The 25,372-nt window shown below is 44.2% G+C and overlaps 1 protein-coding gene across 19 annotated transcripts in view; it reads right to left on the bottom strand.

Annotated features, from left to right (window-relative positions):
- The window catches only part of PAFAH2 (platelet activating factor acetylhydrolase 2), a 57,843-nt gene extending 32,735 nt beyond the window's left edge, over positions 1–25,108 (bottom strand). For 5 of the 19 annotated variants that reach the window (XM_032495536.1, XM_014563300.2, XM_032495535.1 and 2 more), the window contains exons 1-10: positions 24,881–25,107; positions 19,215–19,356; positions 18,128–18,278; positions 17,239–17,335; positions 13,101–13,169; positions 12,598–12,739; positions 11,559–11,672; positions 8,101–8,192; positions 6,533–6,703; positions 4,570–4,724 (exon numbers count right to left, since the gene is read on the bottom strand). In XM_032495536.1, the coding sequence (XP_032351427.1) occupies positions 4,570–4,724; positions 6,533–6,703; positions 8,101–8,192; positions 11,559–11,672; positions 12,598–12,739; positions 13,101–13,169; positions 17,239–17,335; positions 18,128–18,278; positions 19,215–19,304 (1,081 nt within the window). In that variant the 5' untranslated portion in view covers positions 19,305–19,356; positions 24,881–25,107. Of the gene's footprint in view, positions 1–4,569; positions 4,725–6,532; positions 6,704–8,100; positions 8,193–11,558; positions 11,673–12,597; positions 12,740–13,100; positions 13,170–17,238; positions 17,336–18,127; positions 18,279–18,699; positions 18,786–18,875; positions 19,049–19,214; positions 19,357–23,961; positions 24,140–24,880 lie in introns of those variants that run through there. The other 14 variants (XM_032495542.1, XM_014563305.2, XM_032495541.1 and 11 more) reach the window with 12 other exon arrangements.
- Positions 25,109–25,372: the final 264 nt, after the last annotated feature.

Consider the following 25,372-nt stretch of genomic DNA (forward strand, 5'->3'; position numbering starts at 1 on the left):
TGGGCCTCTCTAGGAAGGTGAAATTTGAGCAAAGACCTGAATGAGGTGGGAATGAGCCACGAGACTACACGGGAAGAATGTTCCAGGCAGCAGGAACAGCAGAGCAAAGGCCTGAAGCGGAAGTGTGCCTCGGGTGTGGAGGCTTGTGCCGCCAGAGTGGAGCAGGCCGGGGAGGAGCCGCAGGAGAGGAGGTTGGGAGGGACGCTGGGCACTGGCTTTGAGTCTCAGAGAAATGGGGAGTCACTGGGGGGTTCTGAACAGAGGAGTGACAAGATCCAACTTACTTTCTAAAAGGACCACTCTGGCTGCTTGATTAAGAAAAGACCATGTAGGGAGGCAAGGGTGGCAGCAGGGAGACCAGTCAGAAACTTTCACAGTAATTTAGGTGAGAGATGAGTTGGACAGGATGGTAGTTGCCGGGGTGGTAACAAGTGATTACTTTCCATTTGTGTTTTGAAGGTGGAGCCAACAGGATTTTTTGAGGGATTTAGATGGGAGGTGTAACAGAAGAGACAAAAATGAAGACTTTGGCTGGAGTAACTAGAAGGATGGAGTTACTATTAACTGAGAAGGGAAAGACTGCAGTTGAAATTCGTGCTTGTGTGTGATGTCTCTTAGAGGTCCAAGTAGAAATGTTGAGTTGTAGGTTCTACAAATCTGATGTTCATGGGAGAGATCAAACTGGAGATATAAACTGGAGAGCTGTCAGCATGGAGATGGCATTTAAAGCCATGAGACCAGATGACACTAGGGGACACAGGTAGAGAAGAGGTCCAAGCACTGAGCCCTGGAAACAGCAAAGTAGATGGAGAAGGAGTAGACACTGAGAGAGGAGAAAATACACAGTGGGGTATCTTGGAAGGAGAGAGAGGGCTTCACAGAGGAGGGAGTCACCAACTCTGTCAGAAGCTGCTGAGAGTTCGGTGAGAGGAAAAATGGAAGTGACCTCTGGATTTAGTATTGTGAAGGTCACTGGTATCCTTGACAAGGGCAGTTTTCCTGGTCAGCTGGGATACAAAAGCCTGAATGGAGTAGGTCAAGAGAAAATGGGAAGAGAAGAATTAGAGAAAGTAAAGACATTCACTTCTTTTGAGGAGTATTGCTGTCAAGAGGAACAGAGAAACAGGGTGGTAACTGGGGGGCAAAGTATGGGCCAAGACAAATTTTTTTAAAGAGAAATTTCAGAATGAAATGAACAAAATAAAGAGGGAAAAAATGATGATCTAAGGTAAAGAGGAAAAAACTGCTGGCCCAATCATCTTGAGCAGAACAAAGAGGAAGAAATCTAGCGTGTGGTGGGAGGGGTTGGCCTCATTGGACAACTGAGTCGGAAACTCTAGTAACCAGACAGAAAGCTAAGTACACGCAAGAAGGTAGGTAGGTGTAATGACGCAGTGTTGGGATTTTGAGGATGCACTGAATGCTTCCATTTCTGCTGCAAAGAGGGAGGCAAAGTTAATCAGCTAAGAGACAGAATAGGGGAGGTGGTGTTACGACGTTTGGAGAGAAAGGAGAAGGTGTGAAACAGCCTTCCGGGAAAGTGGAAGGGGGGATGAGTAGGTGAAGACAGAAGCAGCATGTAGTTAATATGAAAGAGGCACCAATCTTCTTAATAGAAAGTAACGCCGTCTCCGTGTCAGTGGAGCATGTGCTCTTAGAGGGATTTTTTAGAAGTGGTGAGAGGTTCAGCTGAGCCACCTATTTTAGTTTCCCATGTGACAATGTCCTGTATGGCCACCAGAAAGCTTTTCTCTCTTTGCGAAACTATACCCCAGGCAGAGAACCTTTGCCTTTTTTCACCCTGTCTGACCTGTTACGCTTGGATGTTGCAAGATCCTCCTTCCTGGGCCCTTTGCCTCTCAACCTGCCCCATCTTGCCCCTCCTCCATGATGCAGCCAGACTGCAAACACAAGTCTAACCATGACATTCCCCTACTTAGAACCTGCCAGTGACTCTCACAGCCTGTGGAAGAAAATTAAAACTTATTTCAGCAAACACATGGGCTTCGAGATCTGGCTTCTGCCCACTTCTCTACCTTTATCTTCCAACATTTCACTATTCTGAGCTCCAGATATACTAAACACAGCTTCTCAAAACTGACCAGGCCCACACCAGCCTTTGCGCTTTCTGTCTAGAAGATCCTTGCCCCTTTCCTGCCTGGTGAGACTTACTTATCTTTAATGTTAAAGACAAGCATCATTTTGTCTAAAGAGCCCCCATTCTTGGCTGTTCTTTCCCTCTTGCCAGAATTAGGAGCCTGTCCCCTGTGCTCCCAAAGACTAAGTGCATCCATGGGTCCAGAGAGCCACTGGCAGAACAGTGCAGCAACGAAACACCTGGGCTTTCAAATCAGACAGCCTAGGTTGCATTCTGGCTTTGCCACTTACTAACCAGATAACCTTGAGCAAATTACTTAAATTTTCTAAGCTTTAGTATTCTTGTCTGTAAAATGGAGTTAATAATAAAAGTTTCCACTGAAAAGGGCCACTTTTCAGGATTACACAGGATAATGCACTTAGAGGAAGGCCTGGAATAAAGCAAGGTTGTCAACAATCTTCCTGTAAGAGTCTAAGACTCTCCTCCCTTCCACTTCCTCCTCTGCTGTTCTCCGTGATCAGTATCTTAGCTCAATAGATATTCCTACTGAAGGAAGGGAGCCCAGTTTGCCAAGGTGGACTCCCTTGTCATATGTAGCTCTTCCCTAATGAGATGGGGGCTAAGAGGAAACAGAGTGGGCTGAGGACCATGTAGTCAGACTCTATTAAAGTCTTGACACATGGATCCATTCCTCTCCTACCAGGTGGTAAGAATGGTGCCCCAAAGTCTTATTAACCCCAAAGTTAATGGCTCATGTTGAGCAAGACGAACAGGAATAAACATTAGAATGCAAATTTAGGTTCAAAAACTCAATACAGCCATAATAGGACAGATGAGTTTTAAAAGCAAACCCAATCCAAATCAAATTTTTTTAGCACTTGGTGGAAAGGTTAATACATTCAAGCCATCTAGAAGTCTGGTGTCCAGAGCACAGAAGAGACAATTCTGCTGTACCAGGCATGGGTCAGACCATCTCTAGCATGTCGTGTTCAAGTCAGGACAGTACACATTAAAAAGCACATTAATAAACAGCACATTCAAAGCGGGTAAAACATGGCAACACAAGGAACTGCACAGGGAACAGGTGGAGGTACCACAGACATTTAGCTTAATGAACAGAAAACTCAGAGAGGACACCATAGGTGACTTCAAGTATCTAAAGAGCTGCCATGTGCAAGGAGTCTGAGGCTTCCCAAGGTAGCTCTTGAGGGGATACTCAGGGCAAGTGGGGAGGAATTACAAAAAATCAGATCTTGATCTTAGGTTAGAGGTGGGTCAAACCTTAGAAATCCAGGCCAGCCTGGTTCCCCTTCTGAAGGAATGTGTCCTACACACAGCACCCGCTGAGGGATCAGCCTCACGCAGATAAAGATAATGGTAGCCTACTCCTTTCTGACTGGATCAGAAAGGCACATCCGATAAAGAGAGCTCCAGGCCTGGGTTGGGCAGTGGCCTACGATGTGTTTTGGCAGGTAAAGATGAACTGGTACAATCAAGCTGTCTCTCTTGGGAATCTGGTCCAAGAAATCCAAGAAAATATGGCAGTGAGCAGTGGGCACTCACAAGGGAGAGAGAACAAGCCACAAGTGATTCAAGCCAACTGGTCATGAGGAAGTCATGAGGAAGTGAAACTATACAAAGCAGATGCTATCAGCAAGAGGAAAAAGTACAGAGTAGCAAGAAGGAAAATGCAGACCAGAGCAAAGAGAAACAGAGATGTCATGAGAGGAAGAGACAGGGAGACAGAGCCTGAGCTGAGAAAGAGAGAGACGCCAGTCCTACAAGCCACCTCGGTCCCTGTAACTTTTTAGTTCTCGACTGGCCAGGTGTACTCTCATAAACAAACTCCTTTTTATCTCAAGGCAAATTAGTGAATCTCTAGACCTGGTAACCAAAAAAAGCCTGACTGGAATATTAGTCCTGACAATCAAAGTTTCCAGTGATGGAGGGGGCTGAGCAGTGCGCTCTCCGTGCTGCGCGACCAAGCAGCAGGGAAGGCACAAGAGGATCTCTCCTCTGCGTGGGAGGCTGGACCAAAGACCTCTTCGGGCCTCACCACTTGGCTGCCCTGTGATTTGTGACATTAGTCATCATCCTTCTAGGCTTTTTTTTTCAAAAAAGCACTTTCAAAAATTTAGCCCATCTATCATCATAACCTCCTCCGCAACACACATAAGGTGAGTGATAATGAGTTAGGACAGAGGTAGTGGAGTAGAGAGAGATGAACATTCCACTTACAATGAAAAAATCAAGGTGCAGAGACCAAGATCATTCAGGTGGTAAGGGACAGAATCAGGATCTCCAAACTTTCGGCTAAGTGTTCCTGCTATAATTCTATGTAACCCTCTCCTTCACTCAGGTTTTCCTTTTGCCATAAATCTCTCTGATTCGAGACGTGTCAGTATAGACCACTGTGCAGGGAAACCTAAGGGACCCCATGGCTGTCCCATGAGCCCCTGTTCTCTCCTTACCAAGGTGCTTCTGCAGGAAGGCCAGCATGGCCCGCACCATCGTCTCCTGACCTTCATAGGGGTCCAAGCTCCCACGGACTGGACTGGGGAAGAATTTACCAATCCAGCTACCAGTCACAAAAACAAAGTCAGTTAGACTCCGATGAACAGAACCACTAGAGGAAAAGAAAAACAAGTATCTAGTAAGGGTCTGGAGGCTACAGCACACAAATGTTTACACACCTACCATGTGCAAGGTGCTTTACATGCACTATCTCACAATTTTCACAACAATCTTGTAGGGGAAGTAATTTTCCCTTTGACAGAACCAGAGGAGAGAAATGATCTGCCCAAGGTCACACAGCTAGTAAGGAATGGAGCTAGGATTTGAAAGCAGGTGTACCTGTCTTCAAAGTTGCCTCAAGTCCTAGACCACATGCCTGACTGGATATGGAAACGGCTGAGTCAGCTGGAATGGAGATCAGGCAAGGAGGTGGGGTCTGCAGCACCTGTCATTCCTATATTATTATAATTATTACCCCACGGCTTTTACTCAGTGACTTCCACACATTCACAGAACGTATCAGTTCCTTCTTTAGCTCAGAACTGTACCACAAAGTAAACAGGAAAAAGAAATAACTTTTTTTAAATAATAAATTTTTTAAACTTTTAAAAAATAAGCTTTTAAATAATCAGAAAAGTGAGGGCAAGTGTTTGTAAAAGAGGGTTTCTGAATTAGAGTTTAAGTCCTTTGACATCAAACACAATTTGAAGGTGAAATTCTCACTAGGTTGATTTTGAGCTAAAATACTCAAAACTAAATTTACTAGTCAATTCAACGAGGGAAGGAAAATCTAAATGCTAACCTTTGTTTGATATCAAGCAGAAAAACTGACTTTAAACTATATTATTTAAGGCACATGAGAAGGTATAAAGAATAATATAATAGATACTTGAGTATCCAGCACTCAGTTTAAGAAATAATCATTGTCAAGAGTTAACTCTGCAGTTTTTGTGTACCCTTTCCCAACTGCTCTCACCTCCCATCCCTCCAGAGGTCACAATCACCCTGGATCTGATTGGTTGGGGAAACTGTCAAGCAGTCCTCTGCCGCCATGAAATCAAAATGAAAGGGGAGAGGCTGGCCCTAAGGAAGACAGCCTGGGCCAAGATGAGCAAGGGAAGAAGTCGCTGCCTACTGAGCAGACCCTAGCATTTTGGGCTCTCGATCTGGCATTTCAACCCCCTCAATGATTCAAAAGGTCCACGGTATGTAGTGGCTTGCTGTTTTGCTGAAATAGGACCAGGATCCTTGAGGCATGTGTATTATTAGGCTCAAGTACAGGGTAAGATCAAGTCAGAGACTTGTTGGTGAGACTTTAGCCCTGTACCTAGAGCTCTAAGACAATTCCCACGTACAGTACATTTCTTAAAGTCACTCAAAATTTTCCCTCTGTGAAAAACGGCTCCTGAAAACAAACCACCTGACAGTATTGGTGATAGAAGTGAAGAGAACGTGGTTTCTCCTAGGCAGAATATAGATGGTTTATGGAAGACAACTGAATTGAGGTATTCCGGAAGCTCTCTAAAAATCTGTCTTGTGAATGTCAAAGGTCTATTATATCCACACTCTTCAAAAGACTCAATAAAATTTCCAAATGATGTTAGAGATTTCTGGAGTCCACCCAGACCCACACCTCTTCCTCTTCAACACACAATCCCACAATACCCTTTTCCCAGAAAGCAACAGTCAAATCCTGTCATAAAGTCATACAGACTAGTAAAGAAATCACTGCAGGTGGAGCTAAGTGGAGATGAAGGACAGATATGAAATTCTTAAGGAATTAAGATTCTGAAATTCAGGAAGTACTTAGGTACCCCATTAAAGGGTAGAACTTTGGATAATTTAGAAGAAATTAAAGGAGCCACAGCTGAGTAAAAAATGGAGCAGACACTGGGGATCATGACCTTGGGGTTTACTCACAGGACAGTTATGATCCTGGATTGGTCATGCTGGGCACAAACCTTCTTCATCAAGTTGACACTGTCCATTGTCTGGAATTTCTCAGCGTTGATGAAGAATATAGGGCCTCGGGCCGTGGGGTAAAAGTCACGTTCCAGAGGAAACATCCAAGCATCCAGAGCCACAGCACACCTGGAACAGGACTAGACATTTGGAACTGCCATGCAAGAATAGCTAGGCAGTGGGGGAAAAGTCAGAGCTCTTCCTTCAGTGGGGTAAAGGCTCAGAAAGCCAGAAAGGGGAACCGGGGCCCATACCCTTCAGTTAGGATCTTGGATAGAGATCACTTTTATCTCTTGCCAAAAACCCTTCTAGGTCTTAAACTCTCTTGAGAGCAAGGATCAGATCTTCTCCTTCTCTCAGATCTACTCTCAGGCAGCTGACACAGAATGGCACTTCATTCATTTACTCATTCTTATTCATTCAATTCATCAAGTACCTACTACGTGCTCAGACTTATGCTGTGGATCTGAAGATAACTGACACAGTTCTTGCTCTCAAGGAGCTCCCAGAATAGCACTGGAGATAGAACAGACAAGGTAACAAAATACAGCTTAGTGCCCTGATTGCACAAGGTACTGTCACCCAGAGCATACATGGCAGGGAGGTCAGGGAAAGCCTCCTTGGTGCCACAACTCAAAGTCATGGCCAGTTTCTTTAGCGGTAATCTCTGTCACCAAGGGCAAAACTAAGGCCTTAAGATAAGCATCCTACCCATCCCCCCCCACCAATGCTCCCCCAGTCTCTTCCATCTCAATAAAGGACAATCACCTTCCACTTAAATGATGGATATGCAAATAAAAAACCCTGATTCCTCTTTCCTTCACCTCATACATCAATAAGTCCTGAAAATTCTAAAATCTATCCTGACTCCCTTCACTTCTCTCCATCCCACTACCTCCATCCTAATGCAAATCCATTAACCCTCACCTTGACTCTGAAATAGCCTCCCCCTAACTAGCCTCCTGTTCCCAGTCCTGTCCTGCTACAACCCACTCTTCACACAGTAGTTTTTCAATGTAACTAATATTCTTCTATACTGATGGTCTCCCATCACACTTAGAATAAAATCTAACTTCCTTACTCTAGCCAAAAGGCCCAGTGATCTGGCCTTTCTGGTCACATCTGGAATCGCCTCCCTCTCACTCACTACACTCCTCCCATCCTGATGCAGCAAGTTTCTTCCCACCTTAGGGCCTTGAACTGTTCCTTCTGCCTAGACCTTTTCGTGGTTGGCTTCTTTGTCTTTGAGTCTTAGTTATGTCACTTTCCCAAAAAAGCCTACAGATACTTTAGCTTATCAGCCTACTTTATTTTTTTCATTGCACTTGGGTGCTGAGGATTTGATTGTTTGTTAGGTTGCTTACTAGTCTGTCTCCTCCCACAATAACATAATTCCATGAAATAAGAGACCTTGCTTTTTTCTTCACCACTGAATCCCCAGCCCCCCAAACAGTGCCCAGCGCGTAACACTTGCTGAACGAATGAGTGGTGTGTGGCGCTAACAGCAGCATCACTGGGAAACTCACCGAAATTGGGTCTCCTTGGCCAAAGCCAGAATAGCTGTGGCCCCTCCAAATGAATGTCCCATTACAGCCACCCGGCTCACGTCAATGCTGCCCTGAGGGAAGCCAAGTCAGAAATGCACAACTGTTTTTTAGGAATTCTTCAGGGGCAAGAGGAAGAAACAGTGTGACAATGATGTATAAGCACAACACAGTGGGTGAGCCCTCCAAAACCACATTATTATGAGCCTCTTGCCCACTGGAGAGCAGCTGGTCAGGCCATTTCTGGACTGAGCAGCCTTCTGTAGGCAGAAATTCTGAAGCCACGTTTTTCATCTTTTATTTTTATCATCTTATCACCTATAATATCTGAACCAGGGTAGATATTCAAATATCTATGAATAAATGAATGAACAGAAATTGTATGACCTATCAGTGTAAGAGCAGGCTAAGAATAAGAACTCCTGTCATCCTCCACATCCCTGCCTTACAACCAGACCAGCGCGAGGGATGACACATGAACCAAGTTAAAGATAGAATGGGGGAGGCCCTGCTGCTCATCCACTTTGCTCTGAAACAAGGACCGCTTGTACCGAAACCAGCTCAGGTTCTACTTCCTCTGATACCTGTCCTGACTCTTCTCCAGTAGAGCGAGTCTGCTAGCTCTAACATGCTATGCTCTGCAAGGATCTATTTCGGGTTGTCCCCAGAAGCCTTCAGGACATGGTTATATAAAAAGCCACTGCAGCTGCCTGCTAAGGGGCTCAGGAAATCTCTGTAGGCTTTGCTGCCCAGCCTCTGCTCTGAACCTGTGCTCTCCTTTGCTCTCCCCAACTTCTATCCCAAGGTTTTGTATCTAAATTCTGCCCCTCTTTACTCACGACCTTCAGATCAACAACTTGGTTGAGGCCTCTTCAGCTTTTTAAATCAGTTAATATATTCTCATAACTCTAAAGCCAGGAGTATACAGAGAAGTCTCCTGCCTACCCCCATTCCCTTTCCACACAGTTGCCCACTCCTTTCCCACAAACAGGCAAGTTTCTGGTGTCTTTGCAAAGCTTATGTATGTCTACACAGGTAAACATGAACATACACTTTCCCCCCTTTTACACAAGTGATGCTGTATCCTACTTTTTTGCATAATAATATTAGTACAGAAAGAGCCCCCTTATCCTTGTTTACAGATACATTTGATTTCACCATGGTACAGACCACTTAGTGATCATGAAATCTATTCCTCTTCCTGGATACACAGCTGAACTCTATCTCCCAGCAGTCAGATGTGGCCTTGTGACTGGATGTGAGTGACAGTCGTCTTGTGACAGAATCTAAGTGGAAGTGCTATCCTCACTTCCAGGCCTGGTCCATACAAACCCTTCTGTACAAACCTCCACGCCCTTTCCCATTCCTGGCTTACTGTACACGGTGAAGCTGGGTTTCACAAATGGAAGAGGGTAGAGTAATAAGATGAAAGGAGCCTGGATCCCTGAGTCAGACCTTGCACAGAAGCACCCATTTTGGACTTCATGTTGGAGAGAAATAAATTTCTCTTTAAGTCACTGAGATTTGGGGCTTATGTGTTATATAGCAATTACCATTCCTCAAATTCATACATCCATTATTCCACAATTTAGTAGATCAGTTCCCTTACGGGTGAACACTTAGGATACTGTTAATCTTTTGTTATCATAAACAATGCTGGAATAAACCACCTTGCACATACATCATGTTACTTGCGTGCAGGTCTGTGGAAAATAAATTCCCAGAATTGGAAATTGCTGGGTCAAACAATATATGCATTTGGACTGTGGATAGCTATTGCCAGACTGCCCTACATGGGGCAACCTGCACTCACACAGCCACGGAGCAGAGTCTACTTCTCCACAACTTTGCAAACAGGGGGAGTAATCAATTTCTGGATCTTGCTCAATCTGATAGATGAACACTTACTTAGCTTTTTAAATTCTGTATTTCTCCAAAAGGCTGCCTCTTAACTAATCCAACTACACGTAGCCTGCCATCTCCCAATGCCTGTCTCAGGCACATACGCACACAGACCTGAACTTCAGGGACTGGGCCCTGCTTGTCTGGAGGGGACTGACGACACACACCAAATGGTAAAGCTCTCTGGATTTCAGCTTCTGCCTTACCTACTGGCCATCAAGGCTGATGCTTCTGCCTGGAAGACTTTACCAGAACCTTTAAAAGATATTTTCTAAGGAGGCTCCTAGAAGCTTTAGGTTCAGAATGGCCCAATTTAAAGTTTGACTCTATCAGTTACTTAGCTGTGTAAGCTGGGGCATATACTTAAGCCTCTTTGTTCCTTGATTTCTTTCTATGTGAAGAGATAATGATGCTTACTGCATATGTTTGTGTAAAGACCTCATCATAGGAAGTACTCATAAGAGTAGTTGTTATTTTATACATATATATAATTCTCACTCATAAAATGAAACATTACATGGCTATTAAAAATCATGCCATAGAAAAATATTAACTGGCATAAGACATTAATACTGTTTTGCTAAATGAAGAAAAAGGCCACAAAACAGCTTGTATTACATAATAACATTATTATTTTTCAAATGTATATATATTATATATATAAGTACATATAAAAGCAGATGTATTATAAAAGAACTGGAAAAACAAACATCAAAATGTTAAAAAAAAAAAAAACAATAACTGTTTCTTTTTCCTTCATGCTTTTGTGTGATTTATTGGTTCTCTAAACAAGCTACTTTTCGTTCTCTCTGGGCTACTTTTGAAATTACAGGGAGAGAGACTGGGTGAAAGAGAAAAATGTACCTTCACAGGCACCAAATTCCATAGCCAGGACAGTTTCCATCCCTCTGGGGGTTCTTGGGATTCCCTTAAAGGAAGGAATTAGCCTGCAGTAGACACAGGTTGTTTGCGACTTGATAGCACTTCCTTGGGGAACAAGCCTTCTCTCCCTCATCCATGTGGCCCTGTGGGGCTGTCAATCCTGGTGCTCACGTTCCCTTGAACCCTAGAAGTGGGCGTATAGGGCACTTACAGGCCAATCAGAATACTCTATCCCTCTGGCACAGTGACTGGCCTGGAATGGGCATCTGAGCCAAGCAGGGCCACAGTCTTCCCAGGTTAATGGAAGCTGAGACAGTCTCTTTTCCTTTTAAATCTAGAGCTGAGTTGAAATGCAGGCTTGGTATGCCAGCAAGTACCTTTCTTGCCTAATGGAAAGAGTCTGGTGAGAATGAAGTCCAGGTACACAGAGTGGAACAGAGCCAGGAGAAGGGAGAGTGCCAGAGCTTTGATGACAATGTTTGAGATCCTGGATCTAGCTATACTGGCCTAAAGCCAATCTGCCTTTGGTCTTCCTATTTATTTGAACCAATAAATTCTCTTCTAGTTTAAACTAGTGAGTTAGGTTTCTGTTATTTGTAACCAAGAAAGTCTTGATGAATAAAATAAGCTCCACGTCATACCAATTGCAACCATACCTTCAAAGTCATCAGATCCAATCCACCAGGCAAGATGTTGAGGACGGTCTGGCCAGCAGTGACCTCTCGCAGGATCCTCAACACCTTCATACACTCGTTTACCCTCTGATGCAACTGCAACAGAGACAGTCCAGTGGTAGCTGGAATACTGCACAACCATCCAGTGGGAATCTCATTCCCCCACAGAGCCAAGGATAATGCAGGGACAGTGTGCCCACCCACATCTCAGCAGCACCACAGGCCCCATATCCAGAGAAAAGCCCAGCTGCCTCACAGCCGCTCACATAAGCACCACCTAGCAGCACAATGGAGGCAGCTCTGCCCCACCTACCTATCCACCCATGGAATACAGGGGGTACAGTGTTGTATATGAAAGCATTTTAAAAGCAAAAGGATGTAAAGTGTTCCTGCTATCAACCCAGTACTGGATTCTACTTTCCCTCCTATAGCACAGGTCCATGTTTTTGTCTGCCTAGCCCTTACCCATCCCTACTTCTGTTAACACTGACTTTTGAGGCTCGCCACCCCCCTACAAAAAAATCTAGCAATGTTATCTCTGATGGGAACTTCACATTTTGGTACTTCTCCTCAGCTTAGGAGCCTCTATCCAGGATTTTTCATATTGCAGCATGGGGCAGAAATGGGGGACAACTCCAAAACAGCCCTATTCTCTCAGATGGTGAAGACAAACATATGCCACCTCATTAGGTAAGCCAGTTAGCACAAGAGACGAACCAACAGAGGGACAGAGTTAAGAGTGAAAAACAAGTCCCAATGACCGCTGGTTCCAGTGGTCCTGCCCTGCCTACATTGCTTACATAAGCCAACCAATTCTCCTTTTTGCCTTACAAGAGTAAGTGGGGTTTCTGTCACTTGAAATTCTAAGAGTCTTAATTAATACCCCATTTCTCTGATGTGGCAAGCTCAGATCCACTATAATTGAGATTTCAAGAGAGGTTAGTTCAAGGTCTTCTTAGTAAGTGTAGTTTAGGGCAGGCAGGCTTAGTAACTCCCCACAGCCCTACTGGCGCAAGCCTACCTGGCAGTTCCGAACATGGAATTCCTTCTCCCCTTCCTCAATTTGACGGTGGGGGATCCATTCCTCCTCCAGTGACTCACCATTGGGCTGGTTCTCCTCTGGGGCCTGCTTGCAGAAACAGGTGGCTGCAGCTGACCCATCCCTGCAGGACATACGCCACCAGAGAGAAACCAGAAGAACCTGGACTTATTTCTTCCCTTTACCAAATCCTCCTTTTCAGCCAAGACACTCTAGATCATCCTCTGGCTAACAGGGTCAAAGATCTGGGGACACACATAGGAGAGTAGGAAAAAACATGGATTTTGGAGACTGGGTTTGAACCCCAACTCAGCTGTGTCACTTTTAGCAAGTTATTTAACATCTTTGAACCTTGGTTTCTTCACCTTTAAAATGGATATAATCCCTACCCTGCATAGTGTTGTGAGGATTAGAAATAATATATTGACAGGGGATGAGCCTGTATCACCCAATCCATGATAGTTCGTCAGATTGTCATCCTTCACCTGTGCTCTGGGACAGCAACCACAAAGCCACGAGAGGCCAGCTCCATGCAGAAGGCTGAATACAGTGTCCTAGAGATCCAGGAAGGAACCAAGAGAAGTGATCAAAAGAATGGCCTGCCCTTAGCCCCCCGTCCGACCACACTCTGCTAGTAGCCATCTCAAAAGACTGAATGGAGGAAGTTTCATTTGGAGCAGCCCTTCTCAAGGGCTTCTCAAGGAGCTTTTTCCAGCCAGCACACCCCTTCTCTCCCCAAGATCCAAGTGTCCTCCTCCAGGAAGCATATGCAAATTGATCCATTGTGTTTTTCAACCCCAGAAACTGATTCATCTCCACGCCCCCCACCCCAATACAGTTTGGCTACTTCAAACAATTGCATTTTTATTGTCCATATATTGTATGTGTCCCAAATTAGTTGGCAACCTCCTTGAGGACAGAGACTCTGGCTATTTCTTTAACATGTAAATCTCTACCTGTGATTTAGCACGTGGGTTTTTTCAGTCTGCCCTCCAATCTTTCAGAAAAAAGAAATACAGCAGGCACTAATTGTCTACTCCAACACCTATTTTTCCCTTGTTCTGTAATAACAGAATCTAATTTTCAGCTGAAGACATTGTCATGCCATCAAAATATATTTCTCAGCCTCTCTGCAGCCAAGTTTGTCTGTGTGATTTTTAGCCCAGCAACAGTATCATAATACCACCCTCATAAGTAATTAAACTTTTTTTTCAATAGATACATTGAAAAGAAACAAGTAGAATTAACTTTAATAATATATTTTATTTAATCCAGTATAGCCAAAACATTATCATTTTAACAAATAGTTGATACTTTTAAATTAATGAAATATTTTATTACATTCTTTCTTTTGCATATGTAGTCTTCGAAATTCAATGTGTGTTTTATACTTACAGCACATCTCAGTTGGCCCAGCCATATTTCAAATGTTCAATAGCCACATGTGGCTAGAAGCTACCATAATGGACAGAGCAGCTCTAGTCAATGTGATGTAAGCAGTCATGTTATATAAAAATTTCAGGAGAGTTCTCTCTTCCTGTTGTATGGACTGTGGATGTAATGGCTAGAGCCAAAGCAGCTACCCTGGATCATGAGACATCCTTAGAAATAGAAGCCACGTGTGCACAGCAAGATTTATAATCTGGTTTTCTGGTAACGTTGTGGAACTACAATATCAGCTCTACCTCTAGCTTTTTAAAAAATCTGAGTGAAAAATAAACTTTATATTATTTAGGTCCCTATTGTTTGTAGTTCTGTTAAATATAACTTGCTTGTATCCTAATTGATTCAGGAAGGTCAGTTTCTTAAGTTTCTTTTCACCTTCTCCCACTTCTCTTGGGGAGGCAATGAACTGGACTTGAAAGCCAGAGAGATTTCTGATCCCTTCCCAGTTCAAACTATAGCCTTGGGCAAGACTGCCTTTCAGAGCTGGTTTATTCATCTGTGAAATATGCTTCCACCCCATCTACCTCACAGGACTATGTGGGAACCAAAGGGGACAAAGGCACACTGCAAACCGGTAGTTAATATTTAAATACACATACTCTTCCCTGGGATGGGAAGGCATAGGTCCGTGACCCATGGGAAGGATTTCTGGTGCTGAATTTGCCATAAGATACAACGAGAGGAAACCATGTCCCTTTACCTCCCTGCTCTTTTTCTTGGAATTTCACTCTGGTTAATGATTAGAGTATTTATAACTGGCTCAGCCAGGTCTGTTGAGATATGAAGTCTCAATACAGATTCTTAGACCATAAAGGCCACTCTAAAGTCATGTACTCACCTGCTCTTTCTGTAAGATACCTGTGAGCTTAGGAAAGGATATTTCTTAGCTTCTTTTCCCAACTAGAATACAGTCTGAAAGCAGGGGCTCCATCTTATTCACTACTGAATATTCAACCCCAGCATAGGCCCTGGCACATGGCAGGTAACTAAATTTACTGAATAAGAAAGCAATACTGAAAACCATCTTGCTGCCTTTCTAGCGCCATCACCACAATGTGCCCTCCACTTTCTGCCATAGCCTAAAGTTATATGAATCCATATTCGGTCTCCTGTGGTGGATGTAAATTCCTTGATTTGTTTCTCTCTGTATGTCCCACCTTCTTCTCACGCCAACAGGCTGGCACAGAGCAGGTGCTCAACAGACATTTGCTGAATGAATAGAAGCTAGCAAAACATAAATATTTATTGGGAAACTATTTTCCAAGTAATGTCCTAGGCACTGAGAAAGACAGAAGACAGACATGGTCTATGTCTTCATGGAGCTTACAATCTAGTAGAAAAAAATACATTAAAGAATAATCACACAAACCCAAATATCCATCAACTGATGAGCAGATAAATAAAATGTGATATATCCATACACTGGAATATTATTCATCAACAAAAAGAAACGAAGTTCTGTTATCTGCAACAATATGGATGGACCTCGAAAACATTATGCTAGGTGAAAGAAGCTAGTTATAAAATATCCAATATTGTATGATTCCATTTATGCAAATGTACAGAATAGGTAAATCCACAGAGATAGAAAGCAGATTAATGATTGCCAAGGGCTGGGGTGGGGGTGGGAGGGTGGAGGTTTGGAGGAGAATTGGAAGTGATTGCTAAAGTTTCCTTTTTAGGGTGATTAAAATGTTCTAAAATTGAAAAAAAAAAGAATAATCACACAAATAATTAATTCATTACAATTATGTTAAGTGCTGGGAAGTACAGATTGTCTTACGAAAGCACACAACTGGAAAACTTAATCTAATATAATATAAGGGTCAGGATGGGTGTCCCTAAGAAAGTGACACTCAAACTAAGACCTTGAAGGCAATCTGGAATTAGCTAGGCAAAAGACGAAAAGGGGGAGGGGAAGAGAGGAGAAGAACAGCAAATATTCCAGGCAAAGAGAACAGCAGCAAAGCACAGCACAGATGAAAACCCTGAGGCAGAAACTAACACCTTGCCTTTAGGGCTGTTTGTCTGGAGAGCTGGAGTAGGGCAAGCAGCAAGCAATGAGGCCGGAAACTTTGTCTTAAACTTGCATTCAGGTAAGACCCTGACAAGAGCTGAATTAAATTCGAAGGACTATTAAAAAGATTTTGGTATGGAAATGACATTCATTCATTCATTCAACAAGTATTTACTGAGCACCTACAATATGCCAGCCACTATTCTAGGTGCTGGAATGACAATATCATATTTGGTTTTAAAACAGATCTCCCTGGGTAGTGTAGACAATGATTTGGGGTGAGGGGGTGAAAAGGCAAAAATAGATGCCTTTCAAACATGTAACACTCTAGGACATAAACTAAACTTATATGTTAATGAATGAACAGACAAAGAATATTCACAAGCTTAAACAGGAACACATGTACTGCAGCTATTAAGCTAAATAACACTCCAAGGTGTAGAAATCAGAACTCATAGGGAGAATTCTGAATGGATACTGAAAAAATTAAGGCCAGCATTTCCTGAAGTCTGGTGAGAGATCTCACAGTCCACTGTTCCGCGATCCTTCACGTAGAGACAGAGGGGAGCACTGGTATGAGTGTGTACCTACTAAGTACATGTCTAACTGAGTCCTCACAAATCACCCTGTGGAAGTGGCATCCCATTTGACAGATGAGGAAATTCCAGCTTCGAGAGTTCTCCCACAGTCCCAAGCTCACACAGAGCACAGTGTTACAGAGGAGATTTACAGCTGAGGCTGCGAGCGCCACGAGAGCAGGGGGCAAGTCTGTGTGACTCACTGCTACGACGGTGCCCCAGGAGGAGGTGCCCTCAATGTGTGTTGAATAAACAACTCTCTGATCATAAGGCTCAAGCTCCTTCTAGTACTTATGGGCTGTTATGGAGGAAGAAAGCTAAGAGCACGTATCTATAGAAATGCTGGAATGTGAGAAGTGAAGGATGCGAAGCCTGCTGAAAGGCTCCATCAGGTGAAAGGGGTTTGGGAAGGGCCTTCTAGAAAAGGTGAACCCAGTGCTTGGGGATGAAGCAGATGGTAGATAAGACAGATGGCAGATGGAAATATGTGTCTCTCTGCCCTTTTAGAATAAGTTAAGACTCAGCAGCTGCCACCAGGCAAGGCCAAAGAATATGACAAAGTCTGCAGAGAGCAGCTCTTACCTGAAGGCTCCCAAGCCATGAGAGAAGATGATCAAGGGGTATCCAGAGTCCTTTGTCTTAAAGGCGCCATTCCAGTGAACAGGCAGGCGAGAAGATCCTAGCAGAGACATGGGCTATAGAATCCCCAGCTGCCCCAAAACTATAATCCCAAGGGCAGCCTAGGGACAGGCATAGAGGGGACATGCGGCCCTCCTCTCAGGAGAACCACCTTTGCACAAGTAGCCCAGGACAATCAATCACCTGTCCTTACCCTTTCTCTCCCCTAGGGAGCCTGAACACAACAGAAAATGGGAAGAGAAATCCAAGGGGGAAGTACTGAACAACCTACTGGATAAATCCCTGAGATGCCAAGCAGTGAGTAGAGTTCCTAATGGTAGGGCCTTTGGGGGAAATGGATGATTCAATGTGATCTGATTCAGAAGAGGGGAGAGCAAGGGGAGCAACTGCAGGAGATGTTGTGCTCTTTGGTAGTTAAGAATGTTTCTTTGATCTACACTACAGCTGGCACTAATACATGCTGAGTAAATGAGTAACAGGCACCATTTATGGAACATATTCTATACCCCAAGCACTGCACTGGAGCGCACGTTTTTATACATCCCACACTACAACCTTGCAGAGGTAGATCTTCAGACAGGTTAAGTAACTTGCCCAAGTCCCACAGCTAGTAAATTATAAAGTCTGGATTCAAATCCAGGACACTCTAACTCTACAACCAAAGCTCTTACACAGGTAATTCTCTCCAACTCTCCATCCCACACTGGCTAATGGATGCCCCACTACAAAAGGGATGGACAACGCAAATTATAAGGTACGTGTCTGCTGGGGGATCTCCTAGGAACATAACCAAGCAACTGGGAGAGCTTCTAGGCCTGAGGCCAGTCCTTACCCACAGCCAGGTTGAACAGCAAAGCCCCCCAGCGCTTATTAATCTTCAGGTAATTGGCCAGGCCAGTGCAGTACTCATAGCGGGGAATCCACAGGGGCTGCTCAGTGATCTCTGCCTCTTGGCAGGGATAGAAGAGTCGAAAGAAGCTCCCCTATAAGAAAGAAAAGAGAGCAGCTGCTCAGAGCAAGAAGCCCCAGCACAGACAGATTTCCCAACAGACACACTCAGCAGGTTTTGGGGTACCAGCAAAGCACCGAAACAGAGAAACTTTAGCTTCAATTCATATACCTGAATTCCACATTCAGAAAAATCCAGAAAGCAGCAATTTTATGTTTAGCATACATGTAAGGCTTATGTTATTTCAAGTAGCCAACTGTATTTTGAATTATATCTGAGGGGCACTAAAATATTTCCAGTACTTGGGACACTTAAAGATTTAAACCTGGCCCTGAGTCCAGGCCTGGAGGAGCCCCAGGAGCAAGAAATTAGCCCTTGTGCTGAATGTGCTGGCATCCATGGGTCAGCAAGGCCAATCCTCCCGGCTGGCCCTTGGGAAGCAGTGGCACACTCACTTTACATGGCAGTGGCTGAGATGTTACCAGGAAGTAGGTGCCTCTCACAGGGGAGAGGGGGAGTTCAAGGGCCACCAGAGAATAACCTAGGAACCAATGGAGGAAAAGTCCTGAACCAGAGTGGAGGGGAAAAACAGACGAAGGCAGGAGAAGGGAAACAGAGACTGTCTTCCTACCCAGGTCAGGGAGTCAAAAGTCAATGGTCCACTGCTCTTCCTTTTGTACACTCAGATTAGGATGAGATCCAAATCCTTTCGAGGATCAGGCACCTGCTCTCAAGACATCTGAGAGCCCCAATTTCCTCCTAGCTGGAAAAAGAACTCAGCATCTCTTGTCTATTGAGATGTTTCTAATTGGAAAGAGGAAGAAAAAAGGTCAGGGAAAAGAGACCTGGGGGGTCTATAACCAAATCTGAACTAGCTCTAACTTAGTTCCCCCACCTGGAATTGCACCATCATACTCGCTATTGATAGTGGTGCAGACAGAAGCAGTGAAGATGTGCTGGAGACACTTACCTGGAGACTCTGACCCTCCATCACATCCCCACAGCCCACGAGGTGGGGTCCTGAGACAGGCGGAAAGCCCACGGACTGGGTGACCCCCATTTCATCACCAGCTGAACTGAACGACAACTTGGGCCGCAGCTGAACTTGAAGGCTGGAGGGCGGAACACAGAACAGCCTCTTGCCGGTTTCCTCTTCCTGTTGCTTATTCATGTCATCTGCCACCCCCGTCCACCCCTCATCACCGCATCCTCCCTGCCAGTGACTCATTCAATCTTCCACATCATCCACTTGCTACACTGACTTCACTAAGGTTTAGGGGCTGCTTTTTCTGTTGGTGGTGGTGGAGAGGTGAGGAGACAGTCACAAAAAGGAAAGAGAGCTTCCATACTCCTCAAAACCACTAACAAGTGTTTACTCAGCACCTACTACGTGCCCGGCACAGCAGTAACTGCTGCAAAAAGTATAACACAGACCTTGCCCTCGTGAGGCTAGGAATAACGATAAGTACTAACACCCATTATTTACTCTGTATCAGCACTGAACTAAACACTTTACCCATGCAGCATCATTTCATTCCCTCTACAACTGTCTGAAGAAGGTACTGTTAAGACACTGTTTTACAGATGAGAAAACTAAGGCATGAAGAGGCTGAATAACTTTCCCAACTCACACTGCTTACCAGTGGCAAACTCATGTCTATCTAATCCAGACCTGAGTTCTTAAGTCTCACTGATCCTGCTCATGGAGAGACAGTTATAGACATACAAAATCACTGACCTAAACTATTAACTACAAGAGTGGCACTTATGCTGGGCCTTGAAATACGAGAAAGATTTAGGGACAGGGGAGAAGAAGGAAAGCATTTCTAGAAAGGACGTAAGAGCAGAAAGGGGCAGAGATAGGTAAGAGTATGACGTGGGCAGTTGATGAAACAGGAGCCTTCAGCGTGGCAGGTGTGTATGCTCTGACTGGAAAACAGTCCTGTATCTTGGCTGCTTCTTAAAACTGGGGCCAATGCCATTTCTCTCCACCCCTCTTCAATCACATCACCAGCACCACCAGCAGTAGCAGCAGCACACTGACTCTGTGCCAGGAACTACACCAAATGCTCCACATACACATATTATTTAATTGGATCCTTACAACAGTCCTCTGGGATGTGTATTGTTATCTCACCTTACAGATGAGGAACTGTTGCTTAATAAAGTTAGGCAATTTACCCAAGAATGTACAACTAGGAGAACCAGAATCTGACTGTGGGCAATGTGGTCATGGAGAATGTGGCCAAACTTCTTGAAATCCGTTCTATCTTGCCCTTTGATGCAGAAGCCTTGTGATTTGAGTGGGGCTGACACTTCCTTAACCTCTAGATTTGGGCCTCAAATGACCTGTGCCAATCAGCCCTTGGTATCTCTGTCAGTATTTCAATGAACAGAAGGTTCACGACATAAGCTGGTCCAACCAGAGTAAAGCCCAGGACTTCAGTTTGATGGTTGAAGTGGAAAACTTCTTGTTTTGAACTAGAGTGATGTGCAGGTATGAAGCTTTGAACTGTTGCAGCCACTTTGCTACCTTGTGGATGAAGCTACCTGTGGAGGATGGCAGAGCTTAGAGACTCACAGAGAAATGGAGTCATATTAGTGAAGCATTAAGAACTAAGCATCAACTGTACTTGAAACCTGACCCACTCCTAGACCTTCTAGTTACATGAGTCAATAAACCTCTTTTTTGCTTAAACCAACTGGGTTTAGATCTCTATTGCCTGAACCAGAAGCATCTAAACTGATATACTGAGTCCTAAACCCACATGTGTAGTCATTACATGATTCTGCTTTCTTTAAGATGCTCTGGGACGGATCAGAGAGTTCAAGTCAAAGCATGTCTGGGCAACAAGGGACCTTAGAGATCACTTCTCCACACAACTATCCCCCGCACCAACCCACACCAGCCCGATACTTAAATGTGATTTACTAATGAAGAAATCAAGGTCCTAAGAGGTTAGGTGAGTTGCTCAAGGTTACCAGCAGAACTACCTTTACACCTAGATCTCCTCATTGCCAACTTCTAATTGTCTGGTCTAATGGAAAACTCAAGACTACTGATAATCCTAATGTCATTCTATTTAACTTGGAAGATAGTAAGTGATACTTTTTCTACTACAGACTTTCATTTTGCTTCTCTGAGCAAATTTAAAAATAAACCCAATTCTCTTTTTTTTTTTAAAGCTAAGCTCCTGGTGCAGTCAGTGGACCATTTAGCCAAAATGAAGTTGAATGCGTGCTGCTTTGTCTCAGACCCTGACCTTTTCCCCTTGAGGTTAAATGCACGGAGGACCTATGACGGGTGGGGGGAGGGTACACAAAACACGCCACCCACGTGACAGTTCTAACTGCCATAAAAGAGGGTCAGGCAAAATACTGTGGGAGTTCGAGAAGAAAGAGCTCCTTTAGCTTGGAAGTGGAGGGCAAGAGAATGTGCAGAAATTGACTTTCAAGTAGAAGAAAGTGTGTAAGCAAAGGCATAGAGGTAAGAAAGCACACTTGAGAAACCTTGAGTAGTTCATGATGGGTGCAAGGTGAGAAAAGGAAGAGGTGACCAGATTTGGAGGGTGGCACTCCTTCAACTGCTAGACTAAGAAGTTGGAATCTATTGTAGACATGAAAGATATTAGGTCTGAAAGTCCCAAGTTTGAGGCCCAGCTCCTTCGTTATCTAGCTTTCTTACCCTGGGCAATTTATCTGCTCTCTCCAAGCCCGATTCCCCAACTGTACAATGGGAAAGCTTCCCATCCTCATAGAGTTGCTATGGAGATAAAACGAAATAATGCATTTAAAGTACCTAGTGCAGTACCTGGCCCTTAGAAGTATCCAGGAAATATTTGTTGATTGAGAGAAACGTAGAAGCAATAGGATTTGGCTACTATGTGGGGAGTCAAGGGAGAGGAAAGAGCCAAAGATGAGTCAGGTTTCAGGACTGGGTGACCAGAATGATAGTAGCTTCTTATAGGAAGAGATTTTGGTCTTAACCTGAATAGAGAACACTGCATGGGCTAGGAATCAGGATAATGGGGCACAAAAACGGCCAAACAGAAGGGGAGCAGAACTCTCTAGTCTTGGAAAATTTCTCAGAAAAGTCAGCAAGTAAACTAAGTGTGGAAATAAATAAAATTGAAGAAGCTAATTGGCCAGACTGAGTCTAACATGAATATGAATCTGCATTCCCTGGGCTCACATTGACTGATACCCAAGTAGAATGGAGAGACAGGAAAATCCAATCTAACTTTCAATTTTTACTAAGAAACATCGACCCAGAGCATCCAGAGTCATTTCTAATAAATGCCATGGAACTCGCCAAGGAAATCAGCCCAGGTGTCTCTACCTTCTTTGACTCACCTATACAATTCATGGTGGTGCCTGTCTAGAAGCCTCTCCACCTATCCAAACCTGCCCCACCCATCAAAGCCCAGTGCAATCTCTGATCCTCAGTGATTTCAACCTTCCCTCCGCTCAACTCTTAAGTACTGTCTGCATCCCTCACCTGATAGCCAATCACAGGCTGCGTCAAGACAGCTCTTGAATTAGTACCTATTCTAGCAGTTTTCAATCAGTGACTTGCCTATAATAAGTGGTCCAAGCAGAATCTACAACAGAGGTTCCTGAATCTATCAACACAATCACCTGGAAAATTTTTCCAAATAAAGATTTTAGGGTCCCCATTCTCAGAGGTCAATTGGTTTACAAAGCTTCCCAAACTTTCCTATCCCCAAGGTTCGAGAACCTGTGGTCCAGATGGTACACAGGACTTTTCTTTTATTCAGACACGTGTGTACGCAAAAAACCTCTCTGGGTTTATATGGTGTTCCAGTCCACCATGTTTAAATTAATGAAATGATAATGACTATGATATCACTTGGTTTAATCCCTATGGCCACCTAGAGGCATGTTCCTGTCAGTTACTAGGCTTAATGTAGTGCCTTGCATATAATCGGTCTCAATAATCAATTTATCAATGAATGTCATTTAATTTTTTATACACTTATGTCTTCAGATATACTACAGAGGTAGACTGCGTTTTATATTTCTTTGTAGGTCAAAGCATCTATGCTCATTCTTTCCCCACATAGTAGGGACCCAATAAATGTTTATTTGGCTTTGATTTAAACCCTCTCAATTCTTTAATCCCTGTCTTCTTAATCTAAAAATTAGGTTATGTGGAATAGTGGGAAAAGAAAGGCCTTGGTGACAGTCTGAATTCCTTCTCTACTGCTCAGTTGGCTGTGTGATCTTGAGGAAGCTCCTTCAATTCTAAGCCTCTGAAAATTTCTCACATGATAAAAAATAATCACTCATGAAGTTGACGAAGATTAAATGAATGTATGTAAAGTACCTGACATACAGAAGGCACTAGAACTGTAACTAACTACATGACCTCTCTGAGCCTAAGCTCCTTTATAAGTAAAATGAGGACACATCATAAGTGAAATTTAATAAGAAAACTGATATTGCCTAGGGCCTGGTACACTTTAAGTGCTCACAAAATATTAGGAATTAATTAACAATGGTATGTTTCTCTTTTATCATACACAGCCAAAAAAATTTTTTTTCCCTCTACCCTGGATTTTTCTGGTTTTCTGGATGAAACCTTTTGACAAAACGGTTTCTTTCCTCCCAGCCTTTTTGGGTCTGACACACCCCTACCAAAACCAGAGTCTACTAAACAGGCCCAAAAGAGCCTAGAGGGAATGAATAGGGCTTACACTGCAGCTGTTCATCTCCTGCTGGGGCCTTGTTTCCAGTGAGCAGGAACCACTCTTCTGCCAGCTGCTGGACTTTTCATCACTGGCTATTTCAGGACAGAGTCCAAGATAAGCAATTCTCTGGGGCTTCCTTTCAGACAAAGCTCTGTAAACTTTGGTCTCTGGGGAAGTGAGGAAATATCCTGTTCTTAGAGAATGGAGACACCAAGTGCTTAAGGGGCCGGTTTGAGCAACAAGGAGGCAGAGCTATAAAAGAAGCCAAGATAACAGTATTCCAGAGCATTAATAATTATAGTAAAAACAATCTTTCTCGCTTGTGGAGGCTTTACAGTTTATAGAGCATATTAGCATATTAGCTCCACAACACAGCCCCAACCTAAGACCGCGAGAGCAACTGTCATCTCCATTTTGTACAGGAAGAGAGTGAGTCCCAGAGAGGCTTTAAGTTTTGCCCTAGGTCACACACCGAGAGCGCTGCAGAGCTGGAATAAAAGCCTGGTCAGCTAACTTCGGGCCCTGGGCTCTTCCGTGGATTGGGAAGAAGGAATGTCGACCCTTCTTCCACTAACTAACATGAGAAACAGGAAAGTGAGGGTAAGAGTGAAGCACATCGGAGGTGTGGAGCACAAAGAATCCCAGGTTTCAGAGAGGCGATGCTGTGGGCTCAGGGTGGGGCTGAGGGCTCAGGCGAGAGGCGAGGGTGGCATTCCAGGGGTGCCAGAGTGAGAGCGCAAGACGACAGCGGGAGAATTAAAGTGTGCGGCAGGATACTGGAGGCGTCTCACTAGGAAACAGAAAGGTTGAAAGACTAACGTGGAGTTTCTGGAATTGAGACGAGGAGCCCCCAAACCAGGCTGGAATTTGAAAAAGTCCGCAGACACCTCAGTTCAGAATAGAAGCTTTCTCCAAACAAACTTACCCAGCCAAGTTAACTCCTCAGAAGCAGCCCAGCCGGTCAACTCGACGGAAACGAGAAACTGCCCAGGAGCCTCTAGCGCTTCGGTAGTCGTAGTTTCCAGAACTCAACATCAGCGCTTAAAAGCATTTTCCGCCTCTCTGCCCGGAACTATAACTTCCGAGGTGCACCGCGCAAGATGCACACTACAACCCTGGGGCTGTAATTCCCAGACTTGTGTGCGGCCCCTCCTCGTTGGTTGAAAACTCCCAAGGTCCTGGTTGCGGTGCGATTCCGCCCCCTGGTGGTTGAGAAGCCACCGCCACGAGTACAAGGCCCGAGCGGAGGGTTACTGTTTATAGTCCCTCCCGGTTAGTAACCCTCCGCCTCACAGTTCCTCAAATAGTTCCTGGGCGTGGCTGGAGATAACCGTGGCTTCACTTTGTTCTCGGGGAGGTGGGGAGGAGATCTGAGCTTGTTTTGTGTTCCCCCACTTTGCTTCCTGTGAGAGTATAA

The sequence above is a fragment of the Camelus ferus genome, chromosome 13 (assembly GCF_009834535.1).
Source record: "Camelus ferus isolate YT-003-E chromosome 13, BCGSAC_Cfer_1.0, whole genome shotgun sequence".
Lineage (NCBI taxonomy): Eukaryota > Metazoa > Chordata > Mammalia > Artiodactyla > Camelidae > Camelus > Camelus ferus.